At 38.4% G+C, this 16,706-nt stretch overlaps 3 protein-coding genes across 5 annotated transcripts; 1 reads left to right on the top strand and 2 right to left on the bottom strand.

The window, feature by feature from the left end:
• The first annotated feature begins 1,760 nt into the window (after positions 1-1,760).
• LOC139430713 (uncharacterized) lies at positions 1,761-5,738 on the top strand. The gene is made up of 2 exons (XM_071197924.1): positions 1,761-2,392; positions 2,452-5,738. The coding sequence occupies exons 1-2, from the start codon at positions 1,834-1,836 to the stop codon at positions 5,664-5,666; spliced, it is 3,774 nt and encodes a 1,257-aa protein (XP_071054025.1). The 5' UTR covers positions 1,761-1,833; the 3' UTR covers positions 5,667-5,738.
• A 3,426-nt stretch (positions 5,739-9,164) lies between these two features.
• Positions 9,165-12,305, bottom strand: LOC139430611 (uncharacterized). Of its 3 annotated transcripts, XM_071197787.1 has the most exons (3): positions 11,888-12,305; positions 11,747-11,827; positions 9,165-11,686 (listed from the first exon to the last, which is right to left on the bottom strand). In XM_071197787.1, exon 3 carries the CDS (start codon positions 11,549-11,551, stop codon positions 10,394-10,396), a length of 1,158 nt encoding a protein of 385 aa, XP_071053888.1. In that variant the 5' UTR covers positions 11,552-11,686; positions 11,747-11,827; positions 11,888-12,305; the 3' UTR covers positions 9,165-10,393. The 3 variants fall into 3 exon arrangements, with proteins under 3 accessions (XP_071053888.1, XP_071053887.1, XP_071053889.1); XM_071197786.1 differs by having other exon boundaries at positions 9,165-11,827; XM_071197788.1 differs by lacking the exon at positions 11,747-11,827.
• A 1,330-nt stretch (positions 12,306-13,635) lies between these two features.
• Positions 13,636-14,898, bottom strand: LOC139430439 (uncharacterized). Its single transcript, XM_071197474.1, has one exon. The coding sequence runs from the start codon at positions 14,896-14,898 to the stop codon at positions 13,636-13,638; it is 1,263 nt and encodes a 420-aa protein (XP_071053575.1).
• Between the last annotated feature and the right edge of the window lie 1,808 nt (positions 14,899-16,706).

Genomic DNA, 16,706 nt, shown 5'->3' with positions numbered 1-16,706 from the left:
GAGTTAACAAGTTTCAACATTTATTATGACAAAATGTGAATAAATATTAATTGATTTCATACACCTTTTTAAATTTTGTTAGTAAAGTTACACATTGATAAATTGTAAATAAAAATTTTTTAACCTCATAAATTTTTTAATGCCTTCGAAATTTTTTCTATGATACGCCTATGTTTATTAGTATTAGTTGTCTCATACCAGCCTTAAAAATTAAACGCAAAGGCGGGAAATTCAAACACCTTACAATCATTGTTGAACGCTCTGTATAAGGATAAATTTTATCTTCTGATGTATGTATAAAATACCTTGCTGAATAAGAGTCCACAAGTAACCGCTGTGCTCCTGTCACATGGAAGGACTTGAAACATAATTCAATCGCATCAATTACTTTCTCGCATTTATATTTTATGTCATCAATGATCATATATGAAGCATAAATAGAATTCCACGCACTTCCTTCGAATGAAACGTATGGCTGTATACTTATCTTTTGGTCGGCATATAATCGTCGTTGGGCAATTATATTTTGTTCGATTTCTTCTGGATTCTGTAAAGATATATACTACATAGTTAAATATGTTAAAATATAACATTGTGATATCAAGTAAACATATTCAGATTAACATTATTTACCTTAACAAACAAACACAATGAATATATATATATACAGGTGTCTCAGCGAGATCGGTCATTAGACGTTTCTGGGGTTTTTGAGAATTCAGACTTAAGTATTATCAATTACGATCTCTTCGACTAAAATATTTTCAGATTTCTTGCACTTCCGGTTATACCGGAAGTCGCCACCTACTTTATTTTTTTAAATGGAAAACCCTGTATATTTTTACATATTTGGATTTGTCTGTTTTCAGGGTTTATAAATAACTTTACTTTTTGCAATTTGATACGGCCGTTCTCGAGTTATTCGAATTTTTCTAGAAAAATCTGCTCCAGCAGATATTAGTTCAAAAAATCAGAGAACACTCGATTTTTGGGATATCAATTTAGGATTCAGAATATGCTTAAACAACATGATGGAGTATGTTTTGGTGCCGAGAACGGTTATCTAGAACGTTTGGTTACTTTACTATGGCATGTTAACTTTTCAAAATTTGGAAATACCATAACTTCATTTTTTTAAATGGCACCCCCTATATTTTATTACTTAGTCGTCTTCGGCGTCTCATTCTACATCTTTTATATCCCATATGTCCCATATCTAACATTAATAGTTTAGGAGATAATTAGGCTTTTTTGAAAAATGCACACATATCATATGGATAACTAAAATTTTCCGCCATTTTTGGAGGGGTGTAGCTCCTTAGGGGAGCCGAAGTCGCCCATGGTTTATATATCAAAGTACCCTTAAAATTGCCTAAAGAATCACCCCCTAGTAGTAGATAAAAGCCGATTCTAGAACCTCCTCTCAGAACCTCAGGTCAAGGTCAAGGCCAAGGTCACGTTGAGTGACCATGACCTTGACCTTGCCCTGAGGTTCTGGGAGGAGGTTCCAGAATCGGCTATTGCAAAGGGGGTCGTTGACCAGTAACCTAGACCTAAACAATGACCTTTACTTTGAGCTCACCTCAGGTCAAGATCACGTTTAGTGACCATGACCTTGATCAGTAACCTTGACCTGAACAATGACCTTTACTTTGACCTCAACGGAGACCTTGAAGTCAACCTTAATTGTGACCATGACATTGACCTTGTACGTGACCTGAAATGAAGGTTACACGACGTGAGTTCATTGAAAACCCCACTTCGGAGGAGGTATGCTTTAAATAGCAGATAGAAAATCGTGTTCAACAGTATTGAAGTAAGAGTGTTGTGAACATGTTGACCTGCGACGTGTGTTACAAAGAGTTTACTAGACCAGATAATCTTGTGAGACATCAACGCACAGCATGTATTGGGAAACGTCGAAAGGTGGAAGAGGATCAACAAGGAGATGTTATAGTGTGTGAAATATGTGATGAACACGTAACCAGACAATGTTATTCCTCACATCTGCGCAGCAACAAACATAAACAGAAAGCCTTCGTAATAATAGATGATGGTGTAGAAAAAATAGATTCGATATTTGGAGATAAAATATGTAGTTTTAGAGTGAGCGATCATGAACGGAAGTACGTAGACATGAAGGAATTCAGTAACCGAATTAGAGAAAAAGTTATCAGTTTGATACAGTCCGTGAGGAATGTAAATGGTAGTTTAAAAGTGAATACGGAAATTTTTGGATTGTATTTCATAAATACGAAGGAAGAAGTGGAAATCAAATCATTCAACACAAAAAATAAAATTATAACAGTAGCCGTAGACTTGTACCAAACATACGAGGACTTTATGGACGAGATTATGGTGAAAATGTCGGAATTCCAAGAACGGGACTCAGGTAAGAGTATAAGAATAGAAAAGTAGTAAAATGCGAAACTAAAGGCGTTAATACTGCAGGTTGGACCTTGTTGGAAATATTATATCTTGAAGTGAACTGTAACAAGTTTAATCCTACAAGAGCATCGAGCTACATCGACTTACCGACATCCATAAAAGGGAAGAGAGCGGTAATAAACGTGCAAAATAACGATAATAAGTGCTTTGCTTGGGCACTGATGTCCGCGCTGTACCAACCCACAGGTTTACCGCAAAGAATATCATCATACCCAGATTATAGGGAAACAGAATTAAAGTTTGACTGCGTAACATTCCCAGTACCCATCAGAGACATACCAAAATTTGAGGAAGAAAATAACATTTCAATTAACGTCTATGGTATAAATTCTTGGTATAATGGAGAGAAAATGGTAGATGATATTGTAACTGTATGTATATGTAAACAGAAACGGGAGCGTCATGTAAACTTATTAGTAGTCAGCGACAATTTCGGGAATAACCACTATTGTTGGATAAAAAACTTATCTCGACTGATAAATACACAATCATCGACTCATGAACATCAAAGATATATTTGTGAGGGTTGTTTGCAATACTTTTCAACTGAAGACAAGTTGGTACGACATCAGATGGATGACTGTAAAAAAGTGAAAGCAACAGTACCAAGCGAACAAATAAAAGTGAATAAGTTCGGACATCTAGAAAAGGAAAATGTTTTACAATTTGAAGGATTTGAAAAAAAAATGAAAGTTCCGTTTGTGGTGTACGCCGATTTCGAGGCGATTCTGAAACCCTTAACGCCCGAAGAAGGAAAAGTTTACGATGATAATAAACCATATACGGCCCGATGTTTTGAACACGAACCATACGCGTTTGCGTACTACATTAAGTGTGCTTACGATGATAACTTATCGAAATTCCGAATATACCGAGGGCGAAACGCTGCTCTGGAATTTATTATAAGATTGGAGAAGGATGTAATAGAGATCTATAAACAACATTTGAGGCAAACAAAGGATATGATACCGCTAAGCTGTCTGGACCAATTTGTACATGAACTGAGTTCCGTATGTCACATTTGTGATAAACCAATAAACAAAGAAGAGAAAGTGTGTGATCACGATCACTTGACAGGATTGTATAGGGGTCCTGCGCATTCCGTCTGCAATATAAATTATAAATTACCGATGTTTATCCCTGTGTTTTTCCACAACCTGTCGAATTACGATGCCCACATGTTTGTGAAAAGTATTGCCCTAAACAAGGAGGAAGTAGAGGTGATAGCACAAAACAAAGAAAAATATATTTCTTTTTCCAAAAAAATAGTTGTCGGAGAAACAACCGATAACAAGGGAAAGAAACGCAAAGTGTTTATGAAAATAAGATTCGTCGACTCGTTTAGATTTATGGCGAGTTCTTTGGAAAAGTTGGTTTCATATTTGGATGATAAGGATTGTGTGGAAGTGAAAAAAAAATTCAAAGACTCTGAAGAATTTAGATTGATGCGCCAGAAAGGTGTATTTCCATATTCGTTCGTAGATTCGTTTGAAAAGTTGGAGTATAGTAAATTGCCTGATCATACACAGTTTTACGACATATTGAGTTCAAGTAATATTTCAAAGGAACAATACTCTAGAGCACAGACTGTATGGAATAAATTTAAGTGTACAACGTTGGGAGAATACAGTGACCTGTATTTGACGTCAGATGTGTTAATGTTGACTGACGTCTTTGAAAATTTCAGGACAATATCTTTGGAGAATTACAATCTGGATCCTTGCCATTATTATACTGCGCCCGGGTTTGGGTGGGATGCTCTGTTAAAAATGACAGGTGTAAAATTAGAATTGTTATCAGACATTGACATGTTACACTTTTTTAAGAAAGGAATTAGAGGCGGTCTCTGTATGTGTGTAAAACGATCTGCAATAGCAAACAACAAGTTCCTTGACGATTTTAACCCGGAAAAACCATCATCATATATTCTATACTTGGACGCTACCAATTTGTATGGGTATGCAATGAGTTGTAAATTACCAACAGGCGGTTTTCGATGGTTGTCGAACCAAGAAATAGCAGATATAGATGTGGAGTGTTTAGATGATGAACACCTTGGTTATGTCTTTGAAGTGGATTTGGAGTATCCCGAAAGGTTACACAACCAGCATGATGATCTACCGTTTTGTCCCGAAAACATAATCGCTCCCGGATCGAAGCATCCTAAGTTGATTGCGAACTTACAAAATAAATCGAAATACATAATTCACTATGTAAACCTACGTGAATGTGTGAAAAAAGGTCTTAAGCTAACCAAAATACACCGTGCATTGCAATTTCAACAATCGCCGTGGATGAAACCATATATCGATTTTAACTCTGAGAAACGAATGAATGCTACGAATGAATTTGGGAAAAATCATTATAAACAAATGAATAATATCGTGTATGGGAAAACGATGGAAAATGTTGAAAATAGAGTCGATATACGATTAGTGTCACATTGGGAGAATCGTTACAGGAGACCCGGTGCAGAAGCTCTTATCGCAAAGCCGACTTTCAAGTCATCGAAAATTTTCTGCCATAATTTGGCAGCCATTGAAATGCAGAAGGTGGAGGTCAAATATAACAAACCTCTGTATGTAGGGTTTAGCGTACTGGAATTGTCGAAAGCGGTCATTTATAACTTTTTTTATAATTTTTTAAAAGAGAAATATGGTGAAAACGTATTATTGTTATATACAGATACGGATTCGTTAATTCTCGAAATATTTACTGAGAATGTATACCAGGATATCAAAGAAAATATAGAGATGTTCGATACCTCTAATTACAAGTTAAACAACAGACATAATATTCCTCCAGGGCCGCCGATAGTTGGAAAAATGAAAGATGAGTACCCAAATACGATATTAACATCGTTTTATGGTACAGGAGCTAAAGCTTATTGTATTAACACTTTGGAAGGAGTTGTCAAGCGTGCCAAGGGTGTGAAAAAGTATGTTATCGATAAAAACTTAAGTGTTTCAGAATATAAACGGATTATCGAAGATGGAGGTTCTGTGCGAAAAAAGATGTATGTCTTTCGCTCCTCCTATCACACGATGTATACAGAACTAAAGAATAAAGTGGCGCTCTCTGCACATGACGATAAACGTTACGTGATGGAGGATGGATGTCATACGTTAGCTTGGGGAAACTATCTTATTGAAGATCTACGCAGGGAAGATCTTTTGGACAACTTATTGGAGTTGTTAAACGTAAACATGTATGGCTAGTTAAATTGCGATCAGTTAATTTGTAAAAAAAAAAAAAATACTTGCTTGTATCACAAAACTTGTATATAAAGTAGAAAGTAGGTTGTTAAAAAGGTTACTTGAAATAAAATCAACGAAATTAAAAAAAAAAGTTTTTTATTTTCTTAGTGTAAAAATTATAATACATCCTTTTTTGCAATCCAAGAATTATGAGAGCTATCCATTCCCAACCATTTCACTCGGACTTTATTTCCTTTTCGACGAAGAACTTTTTCAATTAAAAATACATCCGGGTGTTTCACACGTTGTAATTCTTCGTCGTAAAATGCTCCAAGAATGGGTTCTCCTCTACCATCTTTAATAAGGTAAGTCCTGGGATTAGTATTTTGAACTGTCGCTATGGTGAAAATTTCATTGGACCAAGTTGGTTGGTAACCTTTAGCAAAAGCGTGTCTGTACTTGCTAATTCGCACGTGTTCCCCCACATTAAATTTATGGTGGTTGGGGTCGACAACTTTAATGGAATTGTATACAGTATTTAACAGAGCAGATTCATTTCGTCGATTAACAGCTGAAGGTTTCATGTGAATGGTGCGATGTATTGTGTTGTTGTAAGATTTTAGTAATTTGGGTAGTAAGTCTAACCAGCGATAATTTCCTTGCATACTAAATTCTTTCCACATTTTATTTTTTAGGGTTCTATTAAACCGTTCGATAATCGAGCTTTTTAAAGTGGAATAGGTGCTGTAATGATTAATGTTAAGTTGTTCCATTAATTTTTGAAAATCGCTATTGTAAAACTCTTTCCCATTATCGGTTTGTAAGTTGCTCGGAGTAATATTCTTTTTACTATGCAAAATGTCCTTCATAGCTTGAGTAACCTCTTTCCCAGTTTTGGTTTTGAGTGGTAAGGCCCATGCGTATTTTGAAAAAGCGTTGATAACAGTCAGTATATACTTGTAACCTTTATTGACCGACGCATATGGGATCATTTCAACCAAATCAGCTTGATAAAGATCCAATAGTCCGTGAAGCAGAACGCGGCGTCGCCGATAATGTCGTCTCGCAGGTGCATGTAGTTCGTTAACGAGATCTCGCTTAACACTAACCATTACTCTACAACCCCTTCAATCAACAACTCTACAAGAAAAGGTAGTCCTCCTATCGGTGCATTATTTTTACACTTAATGGTATCTCCGCGTTTGAGTTGGACTCCCTGGAGCGACTTAATAACGATATCGTTAACAAGTAACTGAACATGAGCGGACTTTACAACATCTTTTATCATACCTTCGTAGAAAGAATTGATGTAATCCGTAATTCCACTTTTGTTTGTGATTTTATAAAGTTTTGTTTTTGGATCAACATCTCCATCACCACGTAAAGTTAAAATAAATGTTGATGAAGGTTGTAGAACTTCGGATCTTGCTATGTGGTTCTGTATAACATGGTGGTGAACATGCTTACCAAATTTATCGATAGATGTAGAACCATGTTCACCAAAACGGTTTAAAGGCATATTGGCTTCTGAAGCGTCACAGAAACAGAAAAAAGTTTATATACCCTTAACGAATGACTTGCGCTTCCCGTAATTCCTCTATGAGGGATATAATTTCGTTATGATGAGCAGTATGACCTGCTGCTTCGGAAGCAAGTAGTAAACGCAACCGATCAACTAATTCGTTCACGTCGTCCCAGTATTCGTACTCTTTAATTGCAGCAGGTACTAACAACTTATTTAAGTGACCTGATCCAGTTTTAGGTTTTGGCCAATATCGAGCCCAGTACACATTTGGTCTTTGACCCAAGGAAATTGGTTTGATTATGTTCACAAACTTTTCATTTTCATCATCAGTTATGATACTTTTTGAAGCGTCATAATCTCTTTTATGTACATTCGAACGTTGTAAGATATCTTTGTAATTTCTCGCATCTGGTAAAGTAAATTTACCCGGTTTATTTTTGAATAACAACTCGTATAACCCCGGTGTTCCTGTATACGTAAATTCACCCACTAAAATGTTTTTCCCGTCAAACGTTATTGGTTGATTTGCGATATACAATCCATCGGTAAGTGCACGAACACCGTAAGTTTGATCGAACTCGTTATTTACATCTACTGTTAAACCCGTAACATAGGTACGTGGTAAGGGGTCCAGCTGTCCTAAAGCTTCTCGAATAACTGTCTGTTCCATCATTCCCTCCATATTCTCTTTCATGCGCGCCAACTGCTCCCTAGCGTCCCGCTCGTAGACATCTAAAGATGTGTCTGACTCACGAACAGAAAACTCAGGTGTAGTATCTCGACCCTCGAACACCTCTTCGTTGCTGAGAAATTGCGGACTCCGTGCGAGTTCCGGTGAAACATCCATGCTAGCTCCCGGTTTAATGGGTGTTGACGTAACTCTACGTTTAGGTTTCACTCTAGGAGTTTCCAGTTTAAGTCCTTTAGAAGGTTTCTGCAAGTCAGCCAGTAAGGCTGAGATATCTGGTGACTGCTCCTTTTTCGGGGTAAATAAATCACGTTTTATCCCGAATTTATTGTCGAGCGCTAATAAATTGACAGTTTGTAATTTTTTGGAAATATCTGTCAGAGGTTCTTTCAGTGGAGCGAGTTGAGCTTCGGCAATGGACTGCTTCTGTTTTATATCTCCTTTCAAAGTGCGTATTTTATGTTTAACATCTTCTCGCGCAGCTATTAACTGTTGTGCAACATTACGATTCATAGTTCAACGTGATAGTGTAATGATCGCACAGAGACTGAGCATGCAGTCGTAAAGTCAATGGTTTTACAGTATAATGTACTCATCGAAACCTTTCCGATAGCGTCCGTTATTTTTATCGCAATCTAAATCAATAACTAATATACCGTGCGGTGTATCCCAACAAGTTCGACAAATTCTGACAAAATCATCCCACGTAATGTCCCCTAGCAAATGATCGTTGTAAATATGTTTCAAGTTAGTGAGATCTTGTTTAAATAAAACTAAAAGGTTGCAATTGTCACGTAAAAGCTGCTTGGAAATGGCGCTATAACTTTGAGCGAGTAAAAAAGTATCAACGTTTCTATGACGACCGTATGAAAAATATTCCTTGATAATCTGTTGCTCTGTAGGAGCAATATCATCAAAAATAATAATTGAATATTCTTTCACCTTTGACGGTGGTAGAAATCGTCCGACATCTGAGTATTCATAATAGCCGCAAGAGCGGATAGGTTTAAGTAATTGTCGTAGAAATTCGTATTTGATTTGGTAGAGTGAATTAGAGCACAAATATACATTCAAAAAGCGCAACCCGTTGAGAGCTGTCAATAAAGTTAACATTACGTTTGTTTTTCCGGCACCCGAAGAACCAATTATCAAACCACGTTTACATTCCCCACCAAATAATTCGCTATGTCGTTTAAATTTATTTGCAGCGAAGTCGTTATGAAGATTACAGATTGGTAGTGTTAAAGGTTGGCTAACAAACTTAACGTCTTCAACCATGCTGACGGGTGATTAACAAGAAATGAAGTCGTAGTAGAAAACAATGTTTATTTTATCATAAAATGTAGCATACAAAAAATTTCAGCAGATTATTTATTATCATTGTTTCAAAATAATGGTTTACAACACTTTAACTATATAAACTGTTAACATTGAGTTTGAAAGTTATTTAAAGCGTGCGTAATATTACACAATATTTATTTTACAATAAGACGTGGTATACATAAATTTACAAAATTATTTATTATCATGATTTCAAAAGTATCTGTATGGTTGATGTAGTAGAACCACCAGTGGGTTATTCACATACAGATGTTATGTGATTAAACAAAATAAAGCAGTGTAAGTCACAGTACAATTTACACTACTTAGTATTAAATTAACAATAAGTAGATACGGTAAATATTCAAATAAGTAATTAATAATACATATTAACAAAAGCATGGGAGCGGTAACAATAAGTAGATACGGTAAATATTCAAATAAATAATTAATAATACATATAAACAAAAGCATGGGAGCGGAAAAGGTGAAAAGGAAGCGAACTTGTTGTCATATCATCAATTCGAACGATTTTCAGTATCATACAAGGATGGTGTACAAATTTGAAAAAACCACCTACAACATATTAGTTGCTGAGACATCCCTCCGACAATTCCTCAGTACTTTGATCCTCCTCAAGTTGTGGTTTAAAACAGACTCGAAACAAAGACACACGACAACACATCGCACACCAATATTTTTTATTTAAAATAATAGTCTGCAATCGTTCAGAAGATGCATACTTTATTTTCGAGCGCAATTTCACACGACAATCCAGTTGTAAAACGTTCGTTATACTAATATGGTGTAGGCGGCGTCGACAACGATAGCAAAGGTTGCCCAAATGTGATTCATAAAAAACATACCTTGCTTGATACTGAAGACCCACTCCGAAAGTTGAACTCCAATCAACCGGAGAACCGTGGAACAACTTATGTACGGTGCCTTGCGACATTTTCTTTCCAAAGCGTTCCACGGTGGGGAAGCAAACCTCCCCAAGATTGATTCGATCGCCCTTTCGGGATATTCGACGCCAGAAGCATATGTCCCAGCTGTACATTACGTTTAGTAGTAGAGTCTTTGGTAAAACATCTACTAACCGCAACGTACGGTCTTTACGGGAAATCGTCGAATTAACGCTCTCCATAGCCAACTCCTGCAACGTTAACACTGCAAGAGACAAAAAAACTGAACGAGCTTCAAAAAAAAACGCTATTAACCGTTGTCAGGCAGCAGCCTGAGAAGGGACTTATACAGGTTAATTTTGGTGTTGTACATGTTAAGGATGTTTGAAGAAGCAGCAAAGCAGACGGTGGGATTCTGGTTTACTGCATTCAACGCGTTCACGAAGTGGCGCTTATGATGTTCCAAAGTCGTCACTTTGGTTTTCAATTGAGGTTTCAAGCCCAAGATGAAAAAATCCTCTTGGGACAAAAGACTGCTTGCCAAGTTGGTTGTTGAATGCAGAAACGCATCAACCCATGGGTCGGGATGTGCGGTATTTACAGCTGGAAGATTTTGCCTCTGCGGGATAGTAGGGATAGGTAAAGGTGGTGGGAACACCACATTTTGTGGTGGGATAGTTGTGATAGTTGGCGGGCTGTCACGGATGTCGATGGTCACCTCTGGTGGAGATGTAACCACCGTTGCAGGTCTGGTTACTGTAGCGAGTGTAGGTACTCTTCGTGTGTTACGGGGAGGTTTGGCTAATGCGTTGCGCAGCAATCTACAGGAGTCTTGTGAAGCAGGAGAAGGGTTTGGGCGGGTAGTTTGTTTCACGCAACCCCTTGACAACAAGTTGACGCGTTTTTTTATACGGCGGGATGTGTACCGTATGGGTCCACTCGAGAAGACAGGCGAAACACATATCCTATCGGAGGGTTGGGATACGTCTTCCGTCGCTGGTACAGACGGTGCCGCAAGCACCTGGTTTTCAGCAGGTGCTTGACTTGTGACATCCGTATGTACAATATCTGGAAGTGGTTGTACCACGTCGGCCTGATTGGTAGCAGGTTCAGGTGGCACAACAACTTCCTGATATGTTCCTTCTTCTCGTATCTCCATACTGATGCGAGTTAAGCCGTAGGACGACAAGGTTGGACTGGTGGTAACAATCGCACCATTGTCGTTCCCTGGCTGTGACCGGAGCTCATTCATTATTTGCTCGTACAGTGGTGGGTCTGTAGTGAAATCCTGCATGGTACGACTCAAACCGTCAAAGTTGCCGCTGCAATATAATGGTAACGACGGTAGGCTTGACTCAACAACATTCGTACTGTCGTTATTGCGTGGCAGCACGGCAACCAGTGGGTCGGTCATACCATCGGTATTATCGCTTGCACGAGCGTGGCTGTTACCAATTAAGTGAAGCATAATGGGAAAGACTTCAAGGAATCAAAAGGGTTACAAAAAATTTGGATTATTTTATTAAAATTATACGTTCGCTCACGTCTGACAAGTTTGCAATGCGCTGAAGAACCACTTTTCTCAGCGTATAACAATTAATGTCTGAAATCATCACAAACATACATGAAGAAAACCGATAAAAATTGTATTGATGTAACTTACTTTTCAAATGGTTTTCTATCACGTCTGACAGGTTTGCAATGCGCTGAAGAACCACTTTTCTCAGCGTATAACAATTAATACCTGAAATCATCACAAACATACATGAAGAAAACCGATAAAAATTGTATTGATGTAACTTACTTTTCAAATGGTTTTCTAGCAGAAGGCGATTTCTTCGTGGTCGGAAAAACACAGTTTTTAACAAAATCTGTTATTATTGTAAACACACTTTTTAAGGAATTATCGTCTTTTGTACACTACTATATCACTCAGCGACTGCTGTACACGGAGTGAGGAGTAACCCACTTTCCACTACCTTTAAGTACGGGTTAGTGAACAGGTATTTGTCCGGTCAACTGTCTGGGAATGCGAGGTCGTTTAGGTCTTCTCCTTGTTATCGCCTGTGACTGAAGGGGAGGTCATACTGTCTGGGAATGCGAGGTTGTCCAGGTTTTCTCCTTGTTATCGCCTGTGGCCCAAGGGGAGGTCATACTGTCTGAGAATGCGAGGTCGTTCGGACCTTATCTTCGCCCGTGACTCAAGGGGGGTTACAATCCCCCCTCCCCCCTCCCCCTCCCCTGCCCCACCCCTGCCCCACCCCCCCGCGCGGGCGGTGCGGAGCGAAGCGGAGCGTAGTTGAGCCCAACTACTCAGGAGGCTCAACTACGCTCCGCTTCGCTCCGCACCGCCCGCGCGGGGGGTGGGGCAGGGGTGGGGCAGGGGAGGGGGAGGGGAGGGGAGGGGGGAGGGGGAAGGGGAGGTGAAGAGGTTTCTTTAAATAAAACTCATCAATATGGATAAAAAAATAACATTTATTTCTTTTCTAACGTACATTTAATACAATGCATTTTAGGTGGTGGTGGTCCATCGAAATGAGTTTCCGCACAATCATTATTATAATGTTCAAGACACGGTAACTTCATTTGTAACATTTTCGATTGCTGGTAGGCGAACGGTAGTTGGGTCCAAATTCTTCGTAATTCCATAGATGGTACTTTATCGAAATAATACTGTGTTGGTAAATATTTTAAATCACGAGCTGGAATGTTCGCAAATGAGGCATCTTGTTCATATTTTTTCATTACGCTGTACACTTTCTTGGCAGATGTAAGTGGCCAACACCCAAACACAGTGAACACTTGTTCCATCGCAACCAGCTCTTAACTATCCCCCATTACGACTTGTCTCTGCTTTATAGTCACCGACTGTCTTTCGCATCCTTGTTTTGCACCCCCTCTTCGACAACTTCTTGTAAGTGGCGTACATTGGAAAGAGCGCACATACTTCTTCGTCGCGAGTGAAAAGCACAGCTCGGTATACCCATCTCAAGTTTATAGATACTACCTTCCAACGCAAATATCGGCGCGGAAATAATATGTCTTAAAAATTTAATTTTTTCAGGTCCTTTAACATACACTTTCTTGACATTCCGACACAGATATTTGACTATGGCGTCGAATTCCATTGGATGGATAAAACCAACTTTCCAGTCGATGCAATGATGATGTGTCATTAACCAGTTTGCAGTATTCCTATATTTAGATGGTAATGAAGCTATACTGCTACTCGGTTGAAAAACGTGGTGGGTTATGCATTTGTTACTATCACATGATGCTAATTCTTTAGGTACGAACTGATCTTCGTTGACCATGAAACCTTGTATATCGAGAATTATGTATTGAGTTTTATTTGAATACATCTTGCTTCCGTACATCAACACGATTATCCATACTATGCAGCCGTAGAAATCTGTCGCACAACTTATACTCTACGACTTTTTTTTGTTTACGCTGAATATAGAAGTCTCACATTTCGGATGATGAGCTACGGGTGCGATGCGGCTCAGGATCCGATCCAACTACACACTACCAACCCTTCTTTCCCCATACTCAAGTCATTTGTTTGACGATTTTTGTTAGTGGAGAATATTGAAACGCCTTATCATGTAAAACTAAACAGTATGCTGTGGTACCATCAGGAATCGGATTTTTTGTCGTAAATTCTATCCGTATTTCTACCCCACTTTTGTGTAGCGCTTCTGCTTGATATGTACAATCAATTCCAATCAGTGGATAATTTTCAATAAATTGTTTCGGAGTGAGTAATGGTTCTCCTTCCTTCCCATAGTAGGACTTTTGAAAGCGTGTATACATGTCATATAACACTGCGACACGATTACTATCAAAGTCCACGTTCAGATTATCGTATGGGTAGCGTTCACCGTTTAGGAATACCGTCAAATTGGTGAGTTTTACATTATCAAAGGTTGCCATGTTCGCCAACTGTTTTCCTTTCTTCTTTGTTTGAAACCCAATTATTATAAATCTAGGTGTTTCCAACTGCAGAGCTGTTTTCACAGCCCATGAATGCTTTGTTGTTTGAGGTAAAGAAGGATATTCATGTACTTCCCAACTGCGAAAAGGTATTTGCGGATCAATATTTCGTCCTGCTATTTTTGTTAGAGCTAATTGTTCTCGTAAGCCTACGGCTAGATGGGGCATTCTCCACACAACTTTATCGATTTTTAACTGTAACGGTTCTTCTACCGTATTCACAAGCACATCATTATCATCATTATTACGAATTAACACTAGCTCTTGTCTCACATTCATCACAATTGTTTTAAAATCTTCAGCAAACCCTATTAATGTCTTTAGCGGTACACTCAATCCAAAATTTCCATTTTTATCCATTATTGCATCCGTTACAGGGGATGTTGGGACCACTTGACCTAGCAGATCCTCGCCCATGTTCCAACCTGCGTTCGCCAACTTTATTATATCGTGAGGGGTATACGAAAAGTATCCTTTCATACATGATGTTAACCCCACGTTTCTCACTCCATCTATTTGAACACCATTTATAAGATAGCGAATATCACTGAACATAAACGCTACAGGATTATTTATCAATTTTGCAGTTGCACTAGCATCTTTTGTTGCTTTACCACTCGCATCCAGTTTACGTACGCTCCCTTCCACATACAAAAAACTTTCATGAGGCAATGTGTAATTGTCTATTTCGGGTATGCCTATACGAATTTCATCATTGTTACCGAAGCTAGTAGAACCAAACGGTTGATGGGAATGATATTCGTAACTTACAATCGAGTTATCTACTTTTATTTTCTCCGTGACGTTTAAGGACTCCATTTATAGTAGTTGAAAACCTAAGTTGCTTAAATACTGACGATTGACGCGTGTTAACTGGGTAGTTGATTTTCGCTTACTGTTAGGTTTTACATCCTTTCGTACCGTTTTATACATTACTCTATCACCCAGATTTTCCTGTGCTTTTCTTCGAACGTCGTACACTATACCCATATTAAATACCCTACTACTCACACCGATTTCAAGTGCACTCTCACGGTCACTTCTTCGTCTCTGAAGTTTACCAACTGACCGTCCTGATCAAGTATGCGTACTATTAATGTACTAATCACGTTCGTTGTAACAGGTAAGTAAATCGGTTGTTGCGGAGCTTCTATTATTTTAAAACCAGCCGGTACGTTCGGGAAGAAATGATACAACACGTGCATGGGTTGTCCATTCGTATACGATCCGGAGCTCAAATTACAATAAATTTGTAATGCATTCGTTTTATTTATATTCACGATATGATCCGATTCTGTTATCGTGTTTTTAGGTATAACTTTAGGGTTAAAACCAAGTAAGGAACCGATTGAATTATCGCTAGCAAAATTTATTCGCCGGTTTGTTTTTATCTCAGCACGTTGCGTATTATTATTACCTCTTATGCGTATCTGTGTACCCGGTGTAGTCACGCTGAGAATATTCCTCGCTGTTAATGTTTTTTTAACGTATTCGTTAATATCGTTAATATCGTATGTTCCTAGCGGTATTTCAATATTCTCTGTAAAATTTCCCATATGATCTTCATATTGTAAAATATTGTTTGTTGAATCGATATTAGGTAACGTATTGAACGTTTCGAAATTTAAAAGAGCTAACTCGTATGTACCGAGTTCATTCAAATAAATCGGTGGGTTAAAGTTACAAGACAACTCCGACCCCCTTCCGGTGAGCGTAAATGTATAACTTGTATGTATTGTATCTTGTTCCATTGTTGTTCTCAAGACTAATCTTACACGGATACTTCCTTGGTATTTAAACTATCTAAGAAATGCAGACACAATTGTCCACAATTTGTTTGATCTTCTTTTTGATATCGTCGATAATTATACCTCACAATATTTCTCCCCCCATCCGATATAAAATACTTCTCCACTTCAATCGGTGGTCGTAAATCTCCATAACTGTCAAAGTAGTTAACATTTACACCATCCTTGTTGTAAGCTGTCCAGTGAGTACCGGGACCCGTACGATTATCAAGATTTATTATCCCACTCTCTCGTTTTCGGATTTTCTTCGGTAAATTGTTTCTCATGTACACCCCACGAAAGTTTAACAGATCAAGCGCTCGTGCATATCGCCTTAACTCTACATCCGTTAAAGAATGTTGGGGTATTTTTATTAGTTTTTTGCTACAGTTTTATAACCACAACCCTTTTTATATGGATTAATAAACATTCCTGTACCAATTTTGTTCGCCCTCTTGGGGCGTTTTAGTCGCTTTGATTTTCGTGATACCGTTTTCATGACTAGTCCGCAACCTTGCTTATATGGTTTAATATACAAACCGCTGCCGATCGCTTTTGGTTCCATAGCCCGATTGTGACGTTGGGCTTCTTGTAACTGCTCCCTTGCTATTTTTGCTTCGTTTACGGTTTTTGCAATAGCTGCTGCACCTCCGCCTAAAGAACCGAGAGCACCCAAAGCTGCAAGTATTAAGGGTAAAAAACCTCCCGTCTTGGGAATCTTGATTATTTTTCCGCGCGGTTTAAGTATTCTACCTTGATAAGGTTTCAACAGATTGTAACCCACTTGTACATCTCCCTTTGTATTCGTACTGTTGGTCTGTGCAATCGCTCGCCGCACTA

Source organism: Onthophagus taurus, chromosome 7 (genome assembly GCF_036711975.1).
Source record: "Onthophagus taurus isolate NC chromosome 7, IU_Otau_3.0, whole genome shotgun sequence".
In the NCBI taxonomy this organism is placed as follows: Eukaryota; Metazoa; Arthropoda; class Insecta; order Coleoptera; family Scarabaeidae; genus Onthophagus; species Onthophagus taurus.
The sequence above is the reverse complement of the archived record's forward strand: the minus strand, read 5'-3'. Positions and strand labels throughout refer to the sequence as shown.